Here is a 24,710-nt window from a genome sequence, read left to right on the forward strand (position 1 = left end):
AGAGTAACAGTCCAGCACCACATAGAAGAAAACATGAAAATGTCATGCTGCAGTATTCTCTGAACAATGAGGTCTCTCTTGAATGCTAAAAAATCTATCGATATTAAATGACATTATGTGAACCTTCTCATTTTATAAACTTATGTCAAATTGAGAAGCATATAAGGCAATTATCCATTGTGAAGGAAATTTCATTCTGCAGTCCAAAGCATACAGCATTAGTGGAAAAATCCTTTTACAGTGCGTGTAGACCCCATTTGATCTATCACTTAAATTTAATGTATAATTTACTCTATCCTACCACTCTATTTTGCACTAAAAAGCTCCCGTATTCACCGTATACAAGAATTCATTTTGGGCCAAATCATGGTATTGAAAGTGTCCATATTGTTCACCAGAAATCAGCTGTTTGTTTGTTTGTTCTTTATGACAGCCAAGAGCAACAGTCCAGCACCACGTAGAAGAAAACATGAAAATTTCACGCCACAGTATTCTCAGAATGCAGGTAGAGAGGTGAGAACAGAATCTTCTTTCCTTACGATTCGACCATCTGTGTTCTGTTCCCCTCACATGATAGTGCATGTACAATCTCTCATAGGCCATCACTTGTGAAAGACGTATAGGGCAGGAAAATAAATACTGTCACCAGTCTTAATATTGATCCCTCTTAAAGATCTGTGTTTAGAAGCTGTCACCAGCGATACAACTCAGCAGACAAGTTTTTAAATGCTCAAGGTGCATATAAAAAATGAAGTACATAGTGTACAGTGAGTATGTAGAGAAAATAATTTGCCATACAAAATGAATGACATGTGATATTGGTCAGAAACTTAAGATTAACAAAATGATTATGTTAAATGCATTTAAATGTTTTTAGACCATCACTGCCAAGTTATACAGATTATCACTTTGGAGTAACACAACACTTGTGATTGAACTTAATTCCAACAGTAAAGCAGTCCCTCAAGGCTTTCTTTATATAACCCCTACATCCCTTTCAGTGATCTATGGTATGGCCCAAGTTCGTACTTGGCTTATACCAAGCCACTGCAATGACAGGGGTAACATAAGAAAAGTGTGATACTTAATTATTACTTGCTGTGGAGAAGATAATCTGTAATATTTTTAAATAAAATTCAAAAATTATGTGAATTTTTATCATTTCTTAATAGTATTTGTTGAAGAACCATGGATTTTTGCTTGTTTCCAAGATCCCTGTCTACTTGATTTATTGCCAAATTTAGGGCTTGAGATATTTGCTGCATTTGCATGGTGTAAAACTGATTTTGAAAGCTACTCAAAAGAGTACATTGGCCAAGACATGCATATCCTATGATTTTGGCAGATGGCATTAACAAAACCACCAGAAAGATACAGTGTTTCAATGTGTCTCAAAGTTATTGTTATGCAAATACAACTTCCTCAGCCATATTGGAACTCACACCAGCTGGCAAAATTCACATGCCTGTTACTGAGTGAGTGATGGAAACTACTTCTTCTTTCACCGGTAGAAGTTCATTTAGTCTCCAAATAGTAACTGTTCAAAAATCCATCAGTAGCATGCCATCATGGTAGGAAACAGCTGTGCTGTTTTACTTCCTTTATGAAATCCACTTCGCTTTTAACAGTTTCAGAGATCTTGATTGACAATTTTCAACTAATATTCTGTGTCGTATGCATGTACATGACGTGTACTATGCTATGCTAATTTATGCAGTTTATGCAAATGTTTGATATCAACTGCCATCTATTCAAAACATGGCTTCTTGTTTTATAGTTTTGAGTCTGAATTTTGCAAATATTCAAAAACGGTGAAAAATTTAGTTTCTCTAAAAAGTCAATTGATCTTTTCTGATCACCAAATATGAAGGTCTTTATCCTTGAGAGGAATTGGCTCAAAAACATAGCATTCATTATATAGAAATTAATTAAAAATGAGCAGTCTTCAAAAATATTTTTCAATTACTTGAAATCTTCCCTATCCCTTTTGATGGCAGCTTTTAATACTATATCCACACAAATGAAATAATTAATATTTTGAAGTTATCTTTGCTAGTAACTTACTCATATTTACATTTGTGTACAAAAAATATTTTGACAATGACACTTACAAAAACTCTTGAATGGTCTTGCTTGTGTGTTTTGTTAGCATGAGTTTTACCAGAAGCTTTATGAAAGTGAACCTAAAACTTGAGTCATTGTAATTTCAATAGTTTACAGTTAGGTCTATTTTTTTGTTTGATTATTTCAGGCAATGGCAGGTGACTATGGAACGATATCTCTCAAGGACTTTGAGTTGATCCGTGTGATTGGCCGAGGCAGCTATGCCAAAGTTCTCATGGTAGAATTGAAGAAAACAAAGCGTATCTATGCAATGAAAGTTATCAAGAAAGAACTGGTCACCGATGATGAGGTAAGCAACAGAACTACCCCTTGACATACAATGGGTTAGTCCTAGTGGTGGTAGTATCAGGGTTACTCCTTTGGAGATTGTCACAGTTTGAGGGAGTGAAGCTCTTTGCACAGGGGCCAACTTTCCCATGGTGAGACATCAATGTTGTACTTTGATAACAGTTCAGTCCAAGAAAATAGAGTGAACAGACCCATAATTCATACAAATTTAAGCACATGTGAACTTTTACATATTTGTAACTCCCATTGACACCCAGATCTAAGGTGCTGCTTGTTGAAAAAGAGAAATGTTCACCCACACATAGATACTACTAAATTCAACTAAACAGTCACTACCTGTTTTGTGTTTCAGGACATTGACTGGGTACAAACAGAAAAACATGTCTTTGAGACAGCATCTAACCATCCGTTCCTTGTTGGATTACATTCTTGCTTCCAAACACCAAGCAGGTAAGATACAACCCAGGTTGTAAGTCTGTCTGTGTCTGCCTCAGTCATTCTGTCTACTTGTGTCTCTATCTGTTTGTCTTTTCCTTTCTCTCATTCTTCTTTTATATCGTCTTTCTGTTCCTCTCCTTTCTGCTTCCTTGCCTTCTATCTGTACCTGTCTCTGTCTCTTTTGATATGTCTCTATCTGATATGCAAACATCTATCCCATAGTGTTTATCACAGCCTCAGTATTAGTATATCATGCTGTATGAATTATCCACTGTAGTATACTATGGAATGTGTTATCCACTGTAGTAATAGTATTGAGTGTGTTATACACTGTAGCAATACTATTGAGTGTGTTATACACTGTAGCAATACTATTGAGTGTGTTATAAACTGTAGCAGTACTGTGGAGTGTGTTATACACTGTAGTAATACTATGGAGTGTATAAATAACTGCTATACACTGTAGCGATACTGTGGAGTGTGTTATACACTGTAGCAATACTATTGAATGTGTTATACACTGTAGCAATACTATGGCATAACTGTTATACACTGTAACAATACTATGGAGTTTGTTGTGTTAACCAATGTAGCAATACTATCAATTAAATGTACCTATTTCTGCTCTCCAATTTCTAGGCAACACTCTGTTAACCTGTCATTCTGCTACAATATCACTTTTCAATCTCTTTTTCCATTAATCTTTCAGTGAAATTTTCTTCAAAACAGTGTTTCCAGAGACATTCTTTCATTGTTTATATGTTGCTTTTTGTGGATGTGCTCATAACTCTGATTGAAAGACTCCTTGCTTTGATCAACATCATCCGTTTTGTTTCAGATTATTCTTTGTGATAGAATTTGTCAATGGAGGTGACCTCATGTTTCACATGCAACGTCAGCGTCGTCTGCCAGAAGAACACGCTAGGTTCTATGCTGCCGAGATTTCATTGGCTCTCAACTTTCTTCATGAAAAAGGTACAGACTTCTTTTTAGGTAGTTTGCGCCTCGACATTTAGAGACTTAAACTTTTGTAACTTTAAGCCATCCTGTTTTGAAATCAACAACAAAAAATTACGGGTCACTGTGCAAGTCTTAGTACTAGAGCAACACATTGCCCAGTATTTTCCAACTTGAAATTGGAATGGCTGCCCTCTGTGTGTAAACTCTATTGGGAAAAGTTAAAATTTTAAATGTTCACAAAAATAAGCTGATGAAAATTCAATTTTATTTACTTCATGAACTTCAAATAAGCCCTTACAAGTGGTAGACCCCCAAAAATTAAGAGACTGTAAACATGTAGCTGTCCCTGAGGCACATGGTATGCTGACATGAAATCGCTGTAATGGTATCATATTAGCTACACAATTTTGTAAATATCAGATAAATTTTTAAATATGTCTCTTCGCATTGATCTTTGCTGCAAATAACAAGTTGAGATACATTAGTGAGATTGTCAAATCTTTGGCTTTCTGCACAAATATGTTTATAAAATGTTAACTTTGAGCTCAATAGATGTATTTTTTTTCCACATGCGATACAGAAAAAAATGAACAAATGAAGTTTACATACTGGGAAAATTAGTATGAATGGGTGGTCATTAGAAAATATACTACAACAAGTGTATATTATTTTTGTAAGAAATCTACATTGTTGGCCAACTGAGAGGCACTGCCATGTTTACTGCTGACTTAAGATATAAAAAAGTAAAGCCTTTGAAAGGAATGATATAATTACTGATGGAACTATTGTTAAGGTAAATACTTCGCTCAGCAGCTCCAGGGGCAAAAATGTATTGATATCATCATTACAACAATGAGTGAAATATTTCGTGTTCAAACGATTAATCATCAACAGTGGTAAATGTCATTTGAAACTGACGTTACAATCATTCTTAACTCCAGTTTAATTTCCAATATTTAACGTCCTACCCTGGGGACACAGTGTATGTTTTTGTAGGAAAATTTACTTAAAGAAGTAAAATCAGATTATGTCTGGCCAATAATTTCCGTCGCGCTGCAGGTTGTGCATTGGAAACAAAGAAAAGCCTGCAGTGTAGCAGTGTAATTATGTATTGAAAGAATGAAACTGAGAAAACATGCATTTATTCTGAGCTGAAACATTGTAGATCGGAGAGAACTAAATTATGAAAATTCATGAAATATCACATAGCCATGAAAGTTATTTAGAATTGTAATGGAGTTTTAGTTCTTTATAGTGTGTGTCAATTCATTGCAACTTTTTTGCATGATACTTTCTCAAATGCAGCAATGAGCTCATAATGTTTAGATCATAGTCGTGATGTGGATAAGTATAACTTCCCTGTTATGTACAATGTGGTTTGTAGTTTGTTAATAAAACTGTTAAATTTTTGAAAGATATCACTGGCAGAAATAATTCCATGGTTGGCTGTATCTGTCAGTAAGAATGGTTGAAGGTATACTTTATTGACCATTCATTCAGCATGTATCAATACACTGACAGTATATCAGACTCCTCAAGTGATACAAGAATTGACAAACTAACATTCAGAGACCATCACCACATCACATACGTTTAATGTAGAAGTAAAAAATTGCACGCAACTGTGCACCATAATGTGACAATGTGTTGAAATTTTGTAAAATAAGCATCCAAACCTTTTGCCAATTTATTCATAAATGTTGACATGATAGAACTGGATAACATTTTGTTATTCAAATAGTTCATTTCTTTGAGCAGTTGTGGTTATGCAATGGATATAAGAATTTAACCTGGAATGTTGAAGGTTGAAATCAAATCTAGAATTTACTGAATCTGGTACTTGCCATTCCTGTTGTAGGTATAATTTATCGTGATCTGAAGTTAGACAATGTCTTGCTGGACAGTGATGGTCATATAAAACTCACTGATTACGGAATGTGTAAAGAAGGTCTACGTCCTGGTGATACAACAAGTACATTCTGTGGCACTCCAAATTACATTGCACCAGAAATACTCAGAGGAGAAGACTATGGTGAGTGAAGGCATTTATCAACAATTGTCAACAAACTTTGCCCTTTTCAGTCTTGCGGTGTGTTTTATTAAGCACTGAATCTAGTAGAAGTGGTATCACAACATGTGTAAATCTGTGTTAGTAGTAATGTTGTATTTCGTTTGTTCTGTGCAATATTGTTTCAATTATCACAAGTCTTTGCAACATTGTACCAATTCTCCCAATCAGTCTTTTGAACATTGTAGCAATTTCCACTAAAAAGCTTTACAACATTGTATCAAAGTACACTCACCAGTCTGCAACATTGTAGCAAACCCCAGCAGCCTACAAAACGTTTGTCAAAGGTATTGTGTTAATGTGCCCTCATGTAAATTTTTGTTTTCTAATGTTTACAGAGTGCTTCTTTTGTATTCCATGTATTTTTAGAAGAAAGCATTGTCATTTCAAAGGTATCACCAACATGTTATACAATGTTGCAATGAATGTAGGCTATTAAATTTGGTGTGTGTTTTAATTTATATGTATCAGCTTACATGCAACACTGCGTCTATTTCTGTGTTGTCACACTCCTCAGTGTCGCATTTCTCAGAGGATGAGCGCTTCTCTCAATTGTGTCTATTTCAGTGGGGTCACTGTCACACCTTAAGGTGCAAAATTATCCTGAACACCAAGGTGTGTTAGTGATGACACTGCAGTAGAAACAGTCAACATACTGCTCCGTGAATCTCTTCCATCTCTTTGTTTCTTGTCATTCCTCACAGAAGTACAGATGATGAAATTTCATATGAATATCTCTGACATGTACTGGTACAGTGCCCCAGTGTCCAATAAAAACTTTACTGGCCACAAGCTTCATATCAAAAGGGCTTACAGAATGTATCAGTCGTAGATATTCTAGGAATGTACATGTCCTTGTAGAGCTAATGATAGATTACGGCTTCAAATGAAAAGAAAGTATATATCACTGAACCACGTCCTATTTGCATATATTTAAATAATATGCAGGGTTATGAAGCAGTCCGGATGCTCAAAGTAGTGAAAGATTTATTCAAATTACAATACCTCCCTGGGTTTCAAAGTATCATTAACTGTGTGACATAGGTTGTATACAGCCACTTTGCTGAGATGTTAATGGCGTAATGATCTGAAAATCTGAATTACTGTTTAGCTATCAAATGTATCGACCTGATTGCTATGTTACATGATGGTGTGTATATCCTGGAGTTTTTTAAAAATCAAGTTTTTCCTCCATGGTTTGGTGTACTACCATGATCTGTCAGGATGGCTGGGCTCATTTACAGGGGAATTAGGGGTGACAGCGTGTTGAACGAGCCAGGAATGTGTACTGGCGTACTTCTTAGTGCTGGACTCAGTGGGCGAAATATTTTTGTTGTAATAGAAATTTTGATCATGAAAATGAATGAAATACACATCATAACTAATAATTATTTTGTAATTTTTGATGATGTTAATGTGTTGTTGATTTGTCTGTCAGATTTCAGTGTTGATTGGTGGGCTCTAGGCGTGTTGATGTTTGAGATGTTAGCCGGCAGATCACCGTTTGATATCGTTGGAAGTGCTGAAAACCCGGACCAAAACACAGAGGATTACCTCTTCCAAGGTAATGACGGAAAATTGGGCAATTTTTTGATGGAATGGATTTTTATAAACAGGATCCATCCAGGTTGTAATAACATTTGCAAATACCTTAAAAGAATGACCTTGAAATATGAATTTAAGAATATAGTAAAACACTGATCATCATTAGTCAGAAATGATTTGCACTTTTTGCATAATAAATCTTCTAAGTGCGGGCTTTCTAATTTTCTCCAAGCCAACATGAAATTGCAATCAGCCAATTTTAGCATTGTGATAAAGATTAAACTTGTCATACCATAGAAATATTGATAATAAATTGTGAGCCAGGAAACTGTCACATTGTTTAGCTAATAGGAAGGAAAAGTTTAGACCCTTTAACTTACTTTAAATAGACTATGACTCCCCAAGTCTGTCTAATTACATTTCATATAGTGAGCAAGGGCAAGTGAAGTTTCTCTCACTCTATTAAGTAAACAATTCTAGCAATGTTTTGAATACAAGTTGGTGACATTTCCTATCTTCATTAACTGTTATTGTCAAAAATGTGCTTTCTTGGATTACCTTGTTTGTGCATGGAAAAATAAAGAACAGTGGTTATAAAAGATAAAAAAAAAGTGAGAAATCGGGTCACATCATTGGCTTTCGATGTATGTACACATGAAATGATATATTGTGTTAGGCTGGACAGCCGTAACTGTGATATTGCTGTTCCAAGGCTTGATGTTTATGTGGATGGTCTGGTATCTTCATGTCGTGTTGGTGTTGTATCGTCTGTATGTGATGTGGCCATTTTTCTCAGGAATTCATAACAATACATAGCTAAAGAGAGTTGTTCACCGCATCCTCAATATTTATCAGAAATGCATGCCTTTTCAATACATTTTGAAGTTGATTGAAGATTTTTCATAATATGGGTTCCATATCACACGTAGGTGTCTGTGAATTCGCATTTGTCATTTGCATTGCATATTTCCATTGGATAATGAAAATGTAGATGAGTAGCTAAGCTGTGTTGATAGTTAGAGTTACAGCCGTTACGACAACGTTGCAAATTTGCTGATTCCACCTAGACAAACTTCCAAAACAACGAAACTGAAATCTCAGAAGAGCAGATGTTCCAGCAATAATAGAAACGAAACCACTATCTAATTTAAATAATATACAATAAACTCTGTTCTCATACATTGTCTAATTAGAAGCTTGCTTTTTTGTCATCCCTGAAACTATAGAAAAGAAAATATTAATTTTATCGAGTGCAATTTTAATTTGCCTCTCGAGAAGGCCTATCTGTTATTAACTCACCACTGTGTCTGATGTACAGTTTAAAAATGTCGTATTTGCGTTCTTTCTTGGAAGTATTTTGAAAGCAGATAAAAAGATATTGCCAGTCTAGATTAAAAACTAATTAGATGTGAACACTGATTGCATCAAAAGGAATTTTAGCTGAAATTTGTCAATTAGAGAATGAAGGAAACACAGTTTTGCATTCCATTATCATACGTTCATGTAATGTAAAGCAAGAACTTGGTACTGTTTGATCAAATTTTTTGCCGCTTTTATTTTTCTAATCTTCAGAGTTTCAGGGTAGTGAAACTGCATGTCAATAGATCTTGATTTTGATTTTGATTCAATAGTTATTGATTTTGATTTGATTTTCGATTAAATATTCTTGTCGATTTTGAGATATTTTACGCCACCGTTATTAGGTGTAACCTCATTGTTATGGATGATTTTTTGATTTGTAAACAAGAAAAAGCAGAATTTTGCTGTAAAAGGACAACCTCTAACCTGATGCTTTTTTCCCTTGTAATGTTTCACAGTTATCTTAGAGAAACCAATTCGTATACCAAGATCATTGTCTGTGAAAGCAGCGTCTGTTCTCAAAGGGTTCCTGAATAAGGTAAGAAGCCTGCCGATGTTTGATATACTCTGTAATTTCTGTGTTGTTGTTGTTGACACTGTTCTCAGTTTAACCCTTTCACCACCATGGTTTGTCCCAAATCAATTGTTTTCTATGGTAAAGTTGGACCTGTACACAGGGAACTGGGGGTGAACGGTTAATGGTTTCAGCAGTTGATGACTAGATTTTGTAGTTATTGCTGTGTACCTGTGCTGGTTTGCAGGTGTTTATACAGAATATGGTGATTGTTTTCACACGTCAGACTACAGTGTTTGACAAATCTGATGTGACTACCCTTCCCCGCCTCTTTCCGATTGCCTTGCATTATTAAGTCTGGAATCCATGACACATGCTGTATTTTATGGTTTATATTCAAACCTGTCTAGACCAATTCCCTTTTGAACCAATCCGTTTAGACAGAAACTCTTAACACTATTTCTTCACATCAGGACTTTTATTAGTGAAGTTCTCTTTAATGAGTTTGGTTTAATCCTATTCTTTTTCGATTCTGTTGTGGTACTTCTGATCAAGGTTGTCAGGAAAAGGCTGAAAACAAAGAAGATGAAACAGAGATTTAAAAAGTTTATTTTTTCCCATGCAAAAAATTTCAGTGATTAAGCTTCACCTATAACATGCATTAGCAAAGCGTGTGGCATCCATGAATCAAAGAATATGGCATTCCCTGAAAAAATACAAAAAGTTTTGTCATCTAGGGCTCAACAACCAGCATCAATCTTATCAGTTTTGCATTGTCAGGACTTTCACATATGATCCTCTATCAGTGAAACTCTTCAATGGAATAAACAACATGGCTACCAGCAGTTTTCCCACAATCTATTATCCGAACAAGAACAAATGGTGTACCATATAGAATCTGAAAAGATTAGTCCCTACCATGACAATTTAATAACAATTATTTCTGGTGAAATACATGCCCCCTTGTCTCTGTGCTTGCCTGTATGGAGGGTCAACATTTTATTTTTATCCACAGTGTATTGTATGCTCATTACTCCAGCTATGATCACAGACCTTCCAGTTGTTTTAACATTAAGATTTTTACATTTTACACAAAAAAAAAAGGTGGACGACAAAGATGAATCTCTCTTTGTTCAACATTCAAAGTAAACATGACTTATATTCAGTTGAACCGTTGCTTTGTCTTTGGTCGAATTGTAAATCCCATACCGGATTACACATTGGGTTCCATACCAGATTACACATTGGGTTCCATACCAGATAACACATTGAATTCAGTACCAGATTACACATTGTGTCCTGTGTAACTGTACCTTGTAGCTCTTGCCCATGGCTTATTGTCCAGCCTGATAGTATGCTACAAGGTCAATGTCAATGTCATATGCTAACAGTGAATTTCTTTTCTCAAAGATAAATTCCATCTTCGAAGTGAATTGATATGCCCAATGCTACCATGATCTCAATTGAATAACACTTTACACATGTACATGCAGCTGTGAGTCGGTACGCGGTACACTAGACATATATGCATGCAAATGGTGCCTTGCTTGCAACTGACGACTTTGAATGACTGACTGCTTCACCCTGGCATACTAAAATTATCAAAAATGCAGCTCGACATTCCACACTCAATTGATTGCAAAAATTTCAGTTATTTCTTATGAAAATATCAAATTCTTGGTTGGTGATTAGAATATTCATTCCATTATTGTGTCCTCCTTTCAGCATGGGCATGGCTGTGTCGATACTTGTCTTTGGTTTGCTGTGACACTGCTATTATTTCACATGTGATTTCAACTGAAAAATGGAAAAAATATCAAGAAATAAGACTGTGGTAGATTATTGTCATGACCCCCATGTGACCTTATGTACATTGTGGTGTTTTGAGTGAGATGTAGTACACAAAGTTCTATATTTTGAGGAAATTATTGCAAATTTTTGCATTGAAATAAGTTACAATACAATCAAATGAACATAAAGTTATACTATCACCTGTTCCAATATTGCCACAGTTACCATGGAAAGAGAAAATCTAGCCAATCACAGATTTTAAGCGGGTGGCCGCTTTTTAAAAACAGCGCCCTCAAATGGGCATTTTGAATACCAAGGAATGCCCCTTTGACCGTGTATGGGCATATTTAGATTACAGGTGACTGTATACCTATAAATGGCTGTGTCAGAGTGCACAATTCAAGTTGAGGGTTCATTCCAATGCAAATACCGATACAATGATGTGAGGTTGTGGAGGGGTCATGAAAACAGCCAGCGCATTCGCAGTGAGTGATGATAGATATTATTCAGTGTTGTATTGTCGGTCACTTGTTTACACTCTGTTGGTTTCGTGTTTTGTAGAATCCAGCAGAAAGACTTGGCTGTCACCCACAGACTGGGTTTGCCGATATACAGTCCCATCCTTTCTTCAGGACCATCGTGTGGGAAGAGGTGAGTATATTCTCGATAACTACACAGCATCAAGTGATCATTTCCCCCTATCTATTTGAAGTAGACAGGTCCTTGTTCAAGGAAGATGGGTAAGCCATTTTAAAGGCAAGATGGAGTGTGGTTCAGAATCGAACCCACTAATAGATTCACCAGTTTAATCAAAATGCTCTAGTTGTGAACGCTTTGAAGGGCGCCCCCAACGTCCATATCGTACATATTTGTAGCATGGGCTGCAAGGTGCTGTGAACGACATGTCAAGTACAAACTAAACATTTGTTTCACCTGTTCTATTTGGTCATTTCAGTAACTTTTACACATAAATTTAAAATTCCTGAATATTGTACTCTACCAAATGGATCTCAAGCACTTATAAGAAAAAGTTGTGTACACAGAGGAAAAATACTGGGAAAACTTCAAAACTTCAATTGTAAGTGAGAAATTTATTTAATATTTTTGGTATACTTTTTCAGATTGAGGCTCGACAAGTGACACCGCCATTCAAACCATACGTACTGACAGACAGAGATTTAGACAACTTTGATCCTCAATTCACCAGTGAACCCGTACAGCTTACACCGGATGATTCGTAAGTACCACTTCTGCTCTCACATGGCGCATTACAACTGATACATTTACAAGGAAGTTATGACAATGTATTTTTAACCTTTATGGTACACTGAACTAGTTTACAGCAGTCTTTGCTTTGCACTAGAACTGAAGTTTTACTCGTGCCGGATGCAAAATTTGACCTTTTTTGATACAACCAAAATGACATTGGTGAATACTAAAATCCAAATCCAAATTGCAGAGCTGTTTTCCTGTCTGTTTCTCAAAGGGAATTGTACCGAAGTCATCTGAAATAACATTCTCTTATTTACTATTTTTCATTGTGTTCACAGGAAAACTATAGGCAAAATAGACCAATCTGAATTTGAAGGCTTTGAGTACGTCAACCCATTGCTGATGTCAGGAGAAGATGCAGTTTAATGCAGAAATCAGGGCAACCATGACTATATCAACACACCTCAATGCTCTCCCAGCAACTACAACAAATGAAAATAGACTAGTATTGTTTCATTCCATCGGAGCTTTTTGCTGCCTTATTTTCTGAGAAATGTACATACATTATCAGTCACACGCGCAATGAAGTTTGTTTAATCTTTTGCTCATGAACATTACATGGCAGTTTTTCAGATTTGGCTTGTATTTCAAAGTTGAAGCTTGAAATCCCAACTTTTTGCAGCACCGTGTGATCAACAAATCTATGGCCATAGTGCCCTCTTTTTTGCTAGCTTCACTTGAATTTCTCACAATCTTCATCGCATTTCTTCTTCATCATCACCATCATCATCATTACCATCACCATCATCATCATCATCATCATCATCATCATCATCATCATCATCATCTCAATCATTATTGCAATTCAACATCATCATTATCATCATTTGCATTATTAGCATCATTATAATTATCATCATCATCATCATCATCATCATCATCATCATCACCACCTCTTTCTTGTCTCATTCCCTAATCACATTCACACATCTATCACATCACTGCATTATTGAGATCTGTAACATCTCTATTATACAGTCATTCTATGCCTGAGTCTATGTCTGACAATAATATCTGATAATATCTGGCCTAAATCATATCTAATCTGAATTTCCTCTGAAATTATTCTTTCATATCACACAATTTTATCATATCATATCCCGTCCAGTCTATTCTATAACAAGCCATTGTTTAACTCATAAAATACATTTTTCTTAATTCACATTTACATCATCCTATTCCATAAAGTTTGTCTCCGAATCTCTTCTTGACCATCTATCAGTTCGCTGTCATTTCTCTCTATATTTGTGATATTTTTGAAATCCCCGTAACCTACATGACTTTGGTAAAGTCCAGTTGGCTTCACTGAATAGCCTGAACCACTGTTTAAAGAAATCAGGATGACATCATCTCATGTATCATCTTTGTTACCGTGGTAGCATTCACAGCACTTTCCTCTCGCCAACAATGTCCTGGCTGTGTTCATGTTTGCTGTTTCCAACAGTTTCTTTATCTTACACACATATTCTTGTCTCACAATGTAATTTCTGTCTTTTTAGATGAAGTTACAGTAAATAAAAAAATGAAATATTTCTCCTTCAACTTGTTCAATGTCACTGACGTGTCTTTTAAGTAAAACTCTCTCATTTGTCTTCACTGCTATTGTCATTGCTCTCTTAGCTGAATGTAGGACCTTGACCCTCTCATCACAGCTATCCTAAAAAATCTTCAACTGAATTCTCATTATATTATGACTGGCTGTCTGATCCAATCCAATCACCTCATCTCTTTGGCTTAACAAATCATCTCTTTCTCGTTTTTGATAAGTTGCACTACAATCATCAAAATTATCATCATCATCATCACTATCATCATCATCATCATCATCATCACTATCATCACCATCATCATCGTCATCATCATCTTCAATTCTTTCATAATCATTTCTCTACTGTCATCGTACCAAGTGCAGAAATTGATTTCAGCAATTAAGTAGCCATTTCAGGAAATGGTGCTTGTATCCCATCAGCCACTGCCAGTATCAGTATATAATCACCGCGCCTGTCTTTCCTCTTTATCTTCACAGTCGCTCCGCTCACTTTCACTTCTGGTCATCTGTGTACCTACAATACACACAGCGCCCTCATCATCAATAATCTGTTTCTGTCCTCTCTCTCGACGTAGAACTTTCCATCCATTTCCTGACCGTCTTTTTATATATGTCACCAGGCACGGCTACTTTGCTGAGATGTCTGTCTCTTAATCTGATATGGCCATGTTGGTGTACTATCTATCTAGCTCTGTTCCCAAAATCCCATTTGTACAGAAACTCTATATTCTTCTAGTCTTTATCTGTCAGTCACTGTCCATTCATACCTTTCTCAATGCAAAGCATCCTTTGACATAACCTAATGTCAAGTTTTCTATAATCTTGGCAGTTCCATGTTGTCGTGAGTCCTGCCACATTTTGAAAACTACTCTAAAATCTCTCACTATCATACAATTCTATTTTCAAAGAACGTCTTCTCTTTTAATCTGCATACCAGATACTATCTCATATGAAAATAGTTTCTTAGAAAGTACTGATAGTCCTATTTTCTGTCTTCAAATGTTGTATAAAAATTGTACAGTTCGATGTTTACTCACACTGCCTTCTTATGTTTCATCACATGATCTATTTCTCAGTCTTTGTACCACTTTAACACATTCTATAAGACCACTGTCACAGCGTGCACGCAGTACCTCATCACATTTCATTTCACTCAAAAATTATTATCGCAGTTTAGTGTTGTACATAAAATCAAGAAATCACACATTTTAAGTGAATTTACCTCAAAAGCATGTGTCAAATTGTATCACATTTCACTTTCCTGCCACAGTCACAGTAATGTGTCACATACACCCTGCACTTGATCCTGTCACATTCACAAAAATGTATCACATACACCTATCACTGTATCCTGTCACAGTCACAGCTGTGTCAATCACACCTCACTGTCAACCGGTCACAGCATGTGTCACATACACCTATCACTTTATCCCGTCACAGTCACAGGCATGTGTCACATACACCTATCACTTTATCCCGTCACAGTCACAGGCATGTGTCACATACACCTATCACTTTATCCCGTCACAGTCACAGGCATGTGTCACACACACCCTACACTTTAACCTGTCACAGTAATGTATCACATACACCTATCACTTTATCCCGTCACAGTCACAGGCATGTGTCACATACACCTGCACTTTAACCTGTCACAGTAATGTATGTTCACATACACCTATCACTTTATCCCGTCACAGTCACAGGCATGTGTCACTCACACCCAACTTATATCGTGTCAGTCACAGGCATGTGTCACACACACCCTACACTTTAACCTGTCACAGTAATGTATCACATACACCTATCACTTTATCCCGTCACAGTCACAGGCATGTGTCACACACTCCCTACACTTTAACCTGTCACAGTAATGTATCACATACACCTATCACTTTATCCCGTCACAGTCACAGGCATGTGTCACATACACCTTCACTTTATCCTGTCACAGTCACAGGAATGTATCACATACACCTATCACTTTATCCCGTCACAGTCACAGGCATGTGTCACATACACCTTCAATTTATCCTGTCACAGTCACAGGCATGTGTGGCATACACTCTGCACTCTTTCCACTTAATCACAATGCCACTCACAGATACACTAATAGTAACAACTTCTTTGTCCTAAAATTTCTTAATCTACTGGAATTATTGACAAACCTGATACTATCACACTACATTTCATCGTGTTTTCCATAATGCCAAATTACTACCATCATTTCCCATCTTCACATTAGCCACTTCAAAATTTCCACATCAAAATTCTGTGCATTTGTAACACTTCTCAGTGACGTCCTGACATCTTCTCTCACACCGTTGTCTCATGTCTTCCTCTTATCTCTGACTCGCTCACCTTGGCAACCAGAATTGTAAAATCATACCATCAAAACACAATTTTTTATCCTGGACATTTGTTGAAAAACAACTCTCAGAGTCTAGGCAGTACCTCAACTTTGAAACATCTGAAATAACTGCATGTGATAATTTTGTAAAATGGCAGCCAATAAAAGCGGTGGCTCTCACTTTTTCAAAATGTGCTGTATGTATAGCGCCCTCGTCCATCACAAAGTTGAACCATTCTTGCTGACAGGAAGTAAAAGCCATGTGCCTTTGAAATGCAGAATCAAAATACAGAATCAAAACATACATGTAAACCCCTGACCTCTGCTGACCTTTCCTATTTTTGGTTGGAATTCATCAAATTTAACAAAAGTGCCTGCAAAAAATCAACATGGTGCATTATGGTATAAGAATTAATGCAGTTTAACAGCTTGTAAAGTAGTAATGTTGATATTCTAGTCTTTAACATAATAATGACTGGTGCATAAATGTTATCTGAACTTAAAAAGAGTCATGAGCGGTGCTTGTATTTTCCTTGATAAAATTTAATACACGTCTTTGTTATGAGGTCCCGTATTGTGGAAACAGTACCACAAGTGTTGTGTATGACCGTCAATCCTCAAGTTTGGCCAAATAACGCACTTGCTCAGGTCAATATGTTAATATTGATCAGGGACCAGTCTGTAGGAAGAATTGTGGCTTCATTCTCAAATGTTTTTGTCAGCTGGAAACTTTCTAGCAAGTTGCAACCTTCATCGCCTCATTATCCCCTCGTGATATTCTTTTGTTGTTTATTGTGTATCAACGCCACAGTTGTCAAATGCAGTCTGTGTCGTTGTAATGGTTTCATCCGATTTGTCACACTTTTATATCATCTGTTCAGGGAAGATGATTTTCTTTGGGATTTATCCCTTTGAAGTAAGAGTCAGATGTGTACTTCTTTCTCGAAAAAAGTCTACCTGTTTACTTAAAATGATTTCTATAGGGAAAGAGGTGTTGTTTAGAGGGATACAGCCATTGGAACTGCGCTCAAAGGTCGTATGAAACCCATACGACTCATGTAAACTATGTATCCAAGGTACGATGGTGATTGATGAAAGTTAAAATATGTCTATCATAATCTACGTCTACATCGTATAATTTAAATGTTGCAGCTATGATGATGAGGTGCATCTAGATATCATGAACGAAATACATTGTTTGTAAACAAGAAACTTGCACAGGTACAGTTCCAATGACTGTTTCCTTAGGTCACTCAAAAAGTGCTGGATGTATGTTAGAAATGGGCGTTTTTGTATATCAGAAAGTTTTGCTGTAGTTTAGGTTAGTACCAGCGGCCTTCTTGGCGTGAAGGCTATTCACAATAAAAACCAAGAAAATAACTGTTTGTGGTAGGGCACTGTGTTTAAAAATGAAACAATCTGTGGCTTCCAATTGTTCAGTGTATAACTCTTTCAAATGTTGTGCTTTAAATATGTAACTAATGAACTGTTCAGAGGCGTTTATGTCTTTGCTATCATGTTTTCATAATGACTTGCATCTTGAAATAAATAATTCTTGTCATCTGCTGCATTTTTTGCTGGAAATGGATGTCTTCTAGGGCTTTATCCAGGGCTTGGTTCCACAGTCTGTGACTTGTATTTACATAAAATGTAGAGTAGCTTAAGTGGTATGAGTTGAAGTGAATTCTGGGAAGCAAAATGTAGAGCAACTTAAGTGGTATAAGTTGAAGTGAATTCTGGGAAGCACAATCTGTGTGTGAAAATTCACTGTGTAGCTGTTTGCACACGATAATAAACCTTCATTGTTGATGTAATTGAGTGCTTATCAAATTGTTATGTGGATTGGTTCAAAGAGTACAAAATAGATCAGCAAGATTGTGAACTCGGCAAATTCTCATTTGTAACTCCTTGTGTCCGGGACTTTCAATGATTTTTCTGTGGCAATATCAGGATGTTGTATTAAGTAGATGTGTTAATGTATGTACACTTATGCATAAAAACCATAGTTCTGATGTATTACATGGTGTGTCAGTTTTCACCTGTGTACAATTTAGTGCCAAGTAGTCGATGCCCACAAAACTTGTGCCTTTCAATTAATTTATCAGGACAAAAAGGGAATTTTTCGCAACTTGTTTCCAAAAAAAATCATGTATGGGTTATAGGCAAATTGAAGAAAAGTAAGTACCGGTAATTTTGGTCTGTGATGTCAGCTTGTTACCTGGTGACACATTTCCATGGTGATCACCATGGTGATCTGTTGGTGTAAAACTATCACCAAGAAACACTATATCTGTGTCGTTTATGTACTTGTATCATAAAAACAATGGGCTTTTTTGTCATAATAGAAATGTTGAAATGTTGCTATCTGAGATCAAAGACCGTAACTGCAGAAAGAATGTAAGAAAGCATGTAAGCATATAACTTTATGTCGGTCTGACCCTTGATTTGACTCATGTGGTTTTGAAAATTTCATTTCGTACAGCAATTTCTGAACTGTATTACTTTGCTATCAACATTAGGGTTAACACACAGATTACAAAACTGAAATACAATCTCATATCTGACATCATGAATGTGGTCTGATTTCTACAGAATTCTGTTGTGTGTCTTGTAAACTACTTGATCATCCCTATAGTTGTAATCTATTATCTTCTGTAATGATCATGATAATTATTTCAGTGATGTAATTTTTTTTTTACGGGATATTTCATGACATGGCCATATTTGTTCGTCACTTTGGTGTTCTTTTTGTACAATTTTTTTTTCAAAAACTTTAAACTCAGAAGTAGAGATAGGATTCTCATTGTAGAATCACAGTACACGGTAAGAAGATAAAATAAGCATAATTTAATTGGCCTCGTTACTTAATTATATTTTGATTGGGAAAGTTTGAAAAACTCAGTCAAACAGAACTTTTTTGAGGTTTTAATTGTAACTTGTTTGATCAGTAATACATATTGCCATATGACATGACAATTTTTTTTTTCAGTAGGCTAAAAATGGGTTTTGTATATTAGCCAATTAATTGTATGAAGAGCAATACATTATTTGCATGGTGTCAGTCACAAATGTGATAAGGTGCCCTGAATGTCCTGAAGATGACATCGCACACGGAAGAGGGTGTACACTCTGAGGCTGATATTCTTTGAACGGCAAGAAAAAAACAAACTGAAAAACAACATATCAGCCAAGTGGGAAACCACTTATTGAGAGTCTAATCATTATATTACCAATTTTGTGTAGCTAACATTTAAAATTATTGAATTAACATTTTATACTTTGAATTTTCTTACATTAATATTAGATAATTATGCATATGCAAATATTATGCAAATCAGGGTCATAAAGTCATTTGGACGCAAATGACATCTGTAACCTATGCCCTTTAACCTTGAAGTTTATGAGTTTCACTCTTTGACATTTACTTTTCCCCATTGAGATTTTTTGTGCTCTACAGTCTCTGGACATACTATTTATGAAAAGATTATGAACTTTGTACCGTCTGCCTGTTACTATGGTAATAAATCACACTTTGGCATCAGTGATCTTGTCTATAGCATTTTTATAGCATTGTTTGTCATTCTTTGTTTCCAGATAGTTGATTTGAGTTCATGGTTCAACCTTTTTTTAAAGTGCCAGTAGCTTGAACGTTTGATCATTTTTAGGTCCCCACGGACACTGTCCGGGGGGACTTATAGGTTTGGTCATGTCCGTGCGTGTGTGCGTGCGTGCGTGCGTGCGTGCGTGCGTCCGTCCGTCCACTCACACAGATATCTCAGAGATGCCTGGAGCGATTTCATTCAAAATTGGTACAAGGATTACTTCATATGTCATACAGATGTACGTCGATTTGTTTTGTGATACGATCCAATATGGCTGCCAGGCGGCCATTTTATTACCATTTTCATGTACAGAGCCATAACTCAGGCATGTTTCAACTGATTTTATTCAAAGTTGGTACAAGGACATTGACCAATGTCATAGATATGCACGTCAATTTTTTTTGTGATACGATCCAATTATGTTACGATTTTTTCATGTACAGAGCCATTACTCAGGCATGTTTCCACAGATTTTATTCAAAGTTGGTACAAGGACATTGACCAACGTCATAGCTATACACATCAATTTGTTTTGTGATACGATCCAATATGGCCACTGTGCGGCCATTTTGTTACGATTTTTTCATGTACAGAACCATAACTCGGGCATAACTCAACGATTTTATTCAAACTTGGTACAAGGACATTGACCTATGTCATGCATATGCACATTGATTTGTTTTGTGATACGATCCAATATGGCCGCCGTGTGGCCATTTTGTTACGATTTTTTCATGTCCAGAACCATATGTATCAAGCGAATTTATTGAAAGTTGGTACAAGAAGATTGACCAATGTCATACATATGCACATTAATTTGTTTTGTGATACGATCCAATATGGCTGCTGTGCGGCCATTTTGTTATGATTTTTTCATGTACAAGCCATAACTCAGGCATATCTCAACCAATTTTAATCAAATTTGCTACAAGGACATTGACCTATGTCATACATATGCACATTTATTTGTTTTGTGATACGATCCAATATGGCCACCGTGTGGCCATTTTATTACGATTTTTTCATGTCCTGAACTACAACTTAGACATGTATCAAGCGAATTTATTCAAAAGTATTTTTTTATCACAGACCTAATGACTCTATCCTCTCTGAGGACCTGTAATCAAAGTACCCATTAACAAGTGGGGACTGTGTCATCAACGATGACTTGTTTTTCACTATTTTTATTTTGTATGTCAGTTACAAGTTCTTGTTCTACTCCCCACAAGTATGTTGGAACATGTTCTATTTACAGTATTTAGCGTGTCAACATCGCAACTATCAGTATAGGTTTAAAGTGCACTGTTTTTGTTTGCATCTGAATTCCAGTCCGGACCAGCATTCACTTGTCAACAATAACAATGCTGAGTTGACAAGCTGAATACTGTGTATCTCAACATGCTGTAGGAAGTAGAATAAGAAACTGTAGTTGACATTTGAAAAGAAAATGGAAAAATCATGAAAAGTTACTGGCCCTTCAAGATCAAGCCGTTCAAGATTAGTATGATTTACAACTGACCCATAAGATCACCACCTCATACATTGCTGTGAAAACCCTTTCCTCACAATGGTTTGGCCCAAACCTATTGTTATCAATGGCCTTGTGAAGACCTAGGCTCTCTCACAACCCCTCCCCATCTACGTCTCAGACCATACTAGCGCCCTCAGCAGTTGAGCCAAGTAAATACGGAAAATCACTGAAAGTGGCACCCGTGATCGTATCAATATTAAAGTAAATAACACACTGTAGATACGATCATCGTGCACATGCCAATAGCTCCATTTTGCACGAAAAACTTTGTTGGCTGTTCCTGTAAATGCTCAAGGAAATAATAAATAATAATAATAATAAATGAAAAATTTAAATAGCGCCATATATCCAAAAAAACTGCCCATAGGCGCTTTACAAAAACAACAAAGTCTTCACATGTATGATTTGTAAGCCTTAGTGTATAAATAAGTTTTCAGTTCTTTTTTAAAACTCTCAATTGACGGAGACTCTTTAAGTTGCTGCGGAAGACAATTCCATAGCCTTGGTGCTATACAGCAAAATGCGCGATCTCCAAAAGTTTTAGAAGTGCATCTAGGAACGACCAACAGATATTTATTTCCAGATCGGAGATGTCGATTGGGTTGGTAGATGCTTAACAGGTCACTAATGTATGACGGAGAATTACCGTGTAAGGCACGGAAAGTAAGCAGCAAAATTTTGTATTCAATCCGCTGACAGACTGGTAACCAGTGCAGCTTGGCTAAAGCACTGGTAATGTGGTCAAATTTCCTGGTTTTTGTAATAAGACGGGCTGCAGTGTTTTGAACAAGCTGCAGTTTACTCAAATTAGTCTGGCTGATGCCGTAAAGGAGACTGTTTCCATAATCGATCCGAGATGTCACCAGTGTGTGGACAAGATATTTAGCAGTGTCCTCTGTAAGGTACTTTCTGATCAGACTAATACTTCTGATGTGAAAATAGGATGTTTTACAGGTTTCTGTAACATGATGGTCCATAGTCATGATACGATCAAATTGAACTCCAAGATTTCTGGCTGTTGCAGTTGGTATAATAGTACAACCATTAATTTGAATACTCGGAAATTTGAAAAGGGAAAGTTTAGGTCGTGATCCAAAAAACAGCAGTTCAGTCTTATTAGAGTTTAGCTTCAGGAAATTAGAAGTCATCCATCTGTGTATGCCAGCAATTGTGTCCTCCATGTGAGAGATGCTCTTGTGAGTGTCCCTTACTTTGAAACTTAAATACAACTGAGTATCATCAGCAAATAGATGGAACTGTATATTGTGTCGCCGGATGATATTTCCAAGTGGAGACATGTATATGATGAACAGAATTGGTCCCAACACTGAGCCTTGAGGTACACCAAATTTCAACTTCTGCGGTTCCGAAAAAGAGTTCCCTATACAAACTTTCTGATAACGATCGCTAAGATAGGATTCAAACCAGGCCAGAGCAGAACCATTGATACCCATTTGAGACATACGAGAAAGCAGAAGGGCATGGTCAATGGTGTCAAAGGCTGATGATAAATCAAGGAGGACAAGCATGACAATTTTTTGTTGATCCATTGCCATCAGTATGTCATTTTGAACTCGTACCAGGGCAGTTTCAGTACTATGTGCTTCTTTGTATGCAGACTGCATTGATTCGCCAAGCTCGTTGATATGTAGATGATGAATTAACCTTTTAGAAACAATCTTCTCGATAACTTTTGAAAGAAATGGCAGGTTTGATACCGGTCTGTAGTTTTTTAGTATATCATGATCAAGATTTCTTCAGGAGAAGAAATATAACAGCTGTTTTGAAATAATCTGGAAAGCAGCCTGTTGACAGCGATAAGTTCACTATGTTGGTTATAACAGGAGAGATGATATGGAGACTTTTTTTAGGAGATTTGTGGGAAGAGGGTCAAGACTGCAGGCTTTGTTTGGAGACTGCAAGATGGTGTCATTAACTTCCTTGATAGTTACTGGGGCAAAGGAAGTGAGATTCTCGTTGATAATCCTGTTTTCTTCAGGTGGACGATTGGATAGTTGGTGAGGTTGAAGATCGGATCGTATTTTATGAATCTTCTCAGTATAAAAGTCACAAAAACGATCAGCGAGTTCCTGAGATGAGGTGTGTGATGGAAGCGGTGACTCCTTTTTCCTGTGTAATAATGAATTTATGATCACAAACAAAGACTTCTTATCGGTTTTCTTCTCCTTTATCAGTTCAGCAAAATAGTCCTTCTTGGCAGTATTGATTAACTGATTGACCTGACCGCACAAACTTCTATATATGTCGTTATGGACTGTCAGTTTAGTGTTCCGCCAGCGCCGCTCAGCTTTTCGTTTTTCTCGCTTCAAAGAATATATTTCCTGAGTAAACCATCTTGCATTCTGTCGTATTGTCACTGTTTTATTTTTGACTGGTGCATGTAGGTCTACGACGTTTTTTCAGGCAATCATTAAATTGATCCAAGAGAGGCTGGACAGATGATGAATGTGATTTAGCTATCGAAGACATTTGTACATGTTGATCATGGCAAAACTCATCAATATTGATATTGTTACAGCTCCGAAATGTTATCGTTTTCTTCACTGGAAGAGGTTTCCTTAAAGGAAGCTGAAACATGACAGCAAAATGGTCAGATATGGCGGAGTCATGAACAGTGACATCTCCAGTGATACTTTCAGATGACCTTGTAATTACTAAGTCAAGAATGTGACCGGACTGATAGGTTGGTTCATGAACATGCTGTATCAGATTTGCTCTGTCAAGTATTTCATGGTATGAGAGTTCAGGTGATTATCCATGTGAATGTTAAATCTCCAGTGATCAACAATTTCTCAGAAGACAGTGATTGGCTGAATACATAATTAGAAAATTCCTCCAAAAACATGGAAGTTGTCATTCCGGTCTTCTGATTGGTTGGAGATCGATAGATGACAACAAACTTCCAGTTATCTGATGCATAATTCATATGTCTTTCCATATATTCAAAAGACTTATACTGTTGATTCCTTCTCTCGATGGTGATATTTAAATTAGCCTTGAACAGAATGGCAACACCTCCTCCTCTACGAGATTTCCTTGGAATAGTAGGAACTTGTAGCCTGGGGGAGTTATTTCACCAATACTGAAGTTGTCAACATCACTTCCACGTAGCCAAGTTTCTGTGCACATGATTACATCCAGATCATTTTCGCTATTAAACAAAGTCAGAAATTTGAATGGATTTATTATTGATTGACCTCGTGTTCATCAGGCAGCATCCAAGGTTCTTTAATATAGTGGCTGGTAAGTTTTTAACCAATGGCACACTGAGCAGATTGTCATGATTGATTTCTCGTGA

General features: G+C 36.5%; 1 protein-coding gene and 1 long non-coding RNA gene across 2 annotated transcripts in view; both read left to right on the forward strand.

Annotated features, from left to right (window-relative positions):
* The window catches only part of LOC139136468 (protein kinase C iota type-like), an 88,548-nt gene extending 73,480 nt beyond the window's left edge, over window positions 1-15,068 (forward strand). Inside the window, exons 9-18 of the mRNA XM_070704193.1 lie at window positions 399-513; window positions 2,252-2,413; window positions 2,765-2,862; window positions 3,689-3,825; window positions 5,669-5,842; window positions 7,317-7,442; window positions 9,241-9,320; window positions 11,649-11,738; window positions 12,209-12,324; window positions 12,638-15,068. Coding sequence (XP_070560294.1) covers window positions 399-513; window positions 2,252-2,413; window positions 2,765-2,862; window positions 3,689-3,825; window positions 5,669-5,842; window positions 7,317-7,442; window positions 9,241-9,320; window positions 11,649-11,738; window positions 12,209-12,324; window positions 12,638-12,725 — 1,186 coding nt within the window. The 3' untranslated portion in view covers window positions 12,726-15,068. The remainder of the gene's footprint in view (window positions 1-398; window positions 514-2,251; window positions 2,414-2,764; window positions 2,863-3,688; window positions 3,826-5,668; window positions 5,843-7,316; window positions 7,443-9,240; window positions 9,321-11,648; window positions 11,739-12,208; window positions 12,325-12,637) is intronic.
* Window positions 15,069-15,580: 512 nt separating this feature from the next.
* On the forward strand, window positions 15,581-19,799 carry LOC139137424 (uncharacterized). Its single transcript, XR_011553384.1, has 2 exons — window positions 15,581-15,614; window positions 15,657-19,799. It is a non-coding gene; the product is annotated as an uncharacterized lncRNA (long non-coding RNA).
* Window positions 19,800-24,710: the final 4,911 nt, after the last annotated feature.

This window comes from Ptychodera flava, chromosome 7 (genome assembly GCF_041260155.1).
Source record: "Ptychodera flava strain L36383 chromosome 7, AS_Pfla_20210202, whole genome shotgun sequence".
NCBI classification, from domain to species: Eukaryota; Metazoa; Hemichordata; class Enteropneusta; family Ptychoderidae; genus Ptychodera; species Ptychodera flava.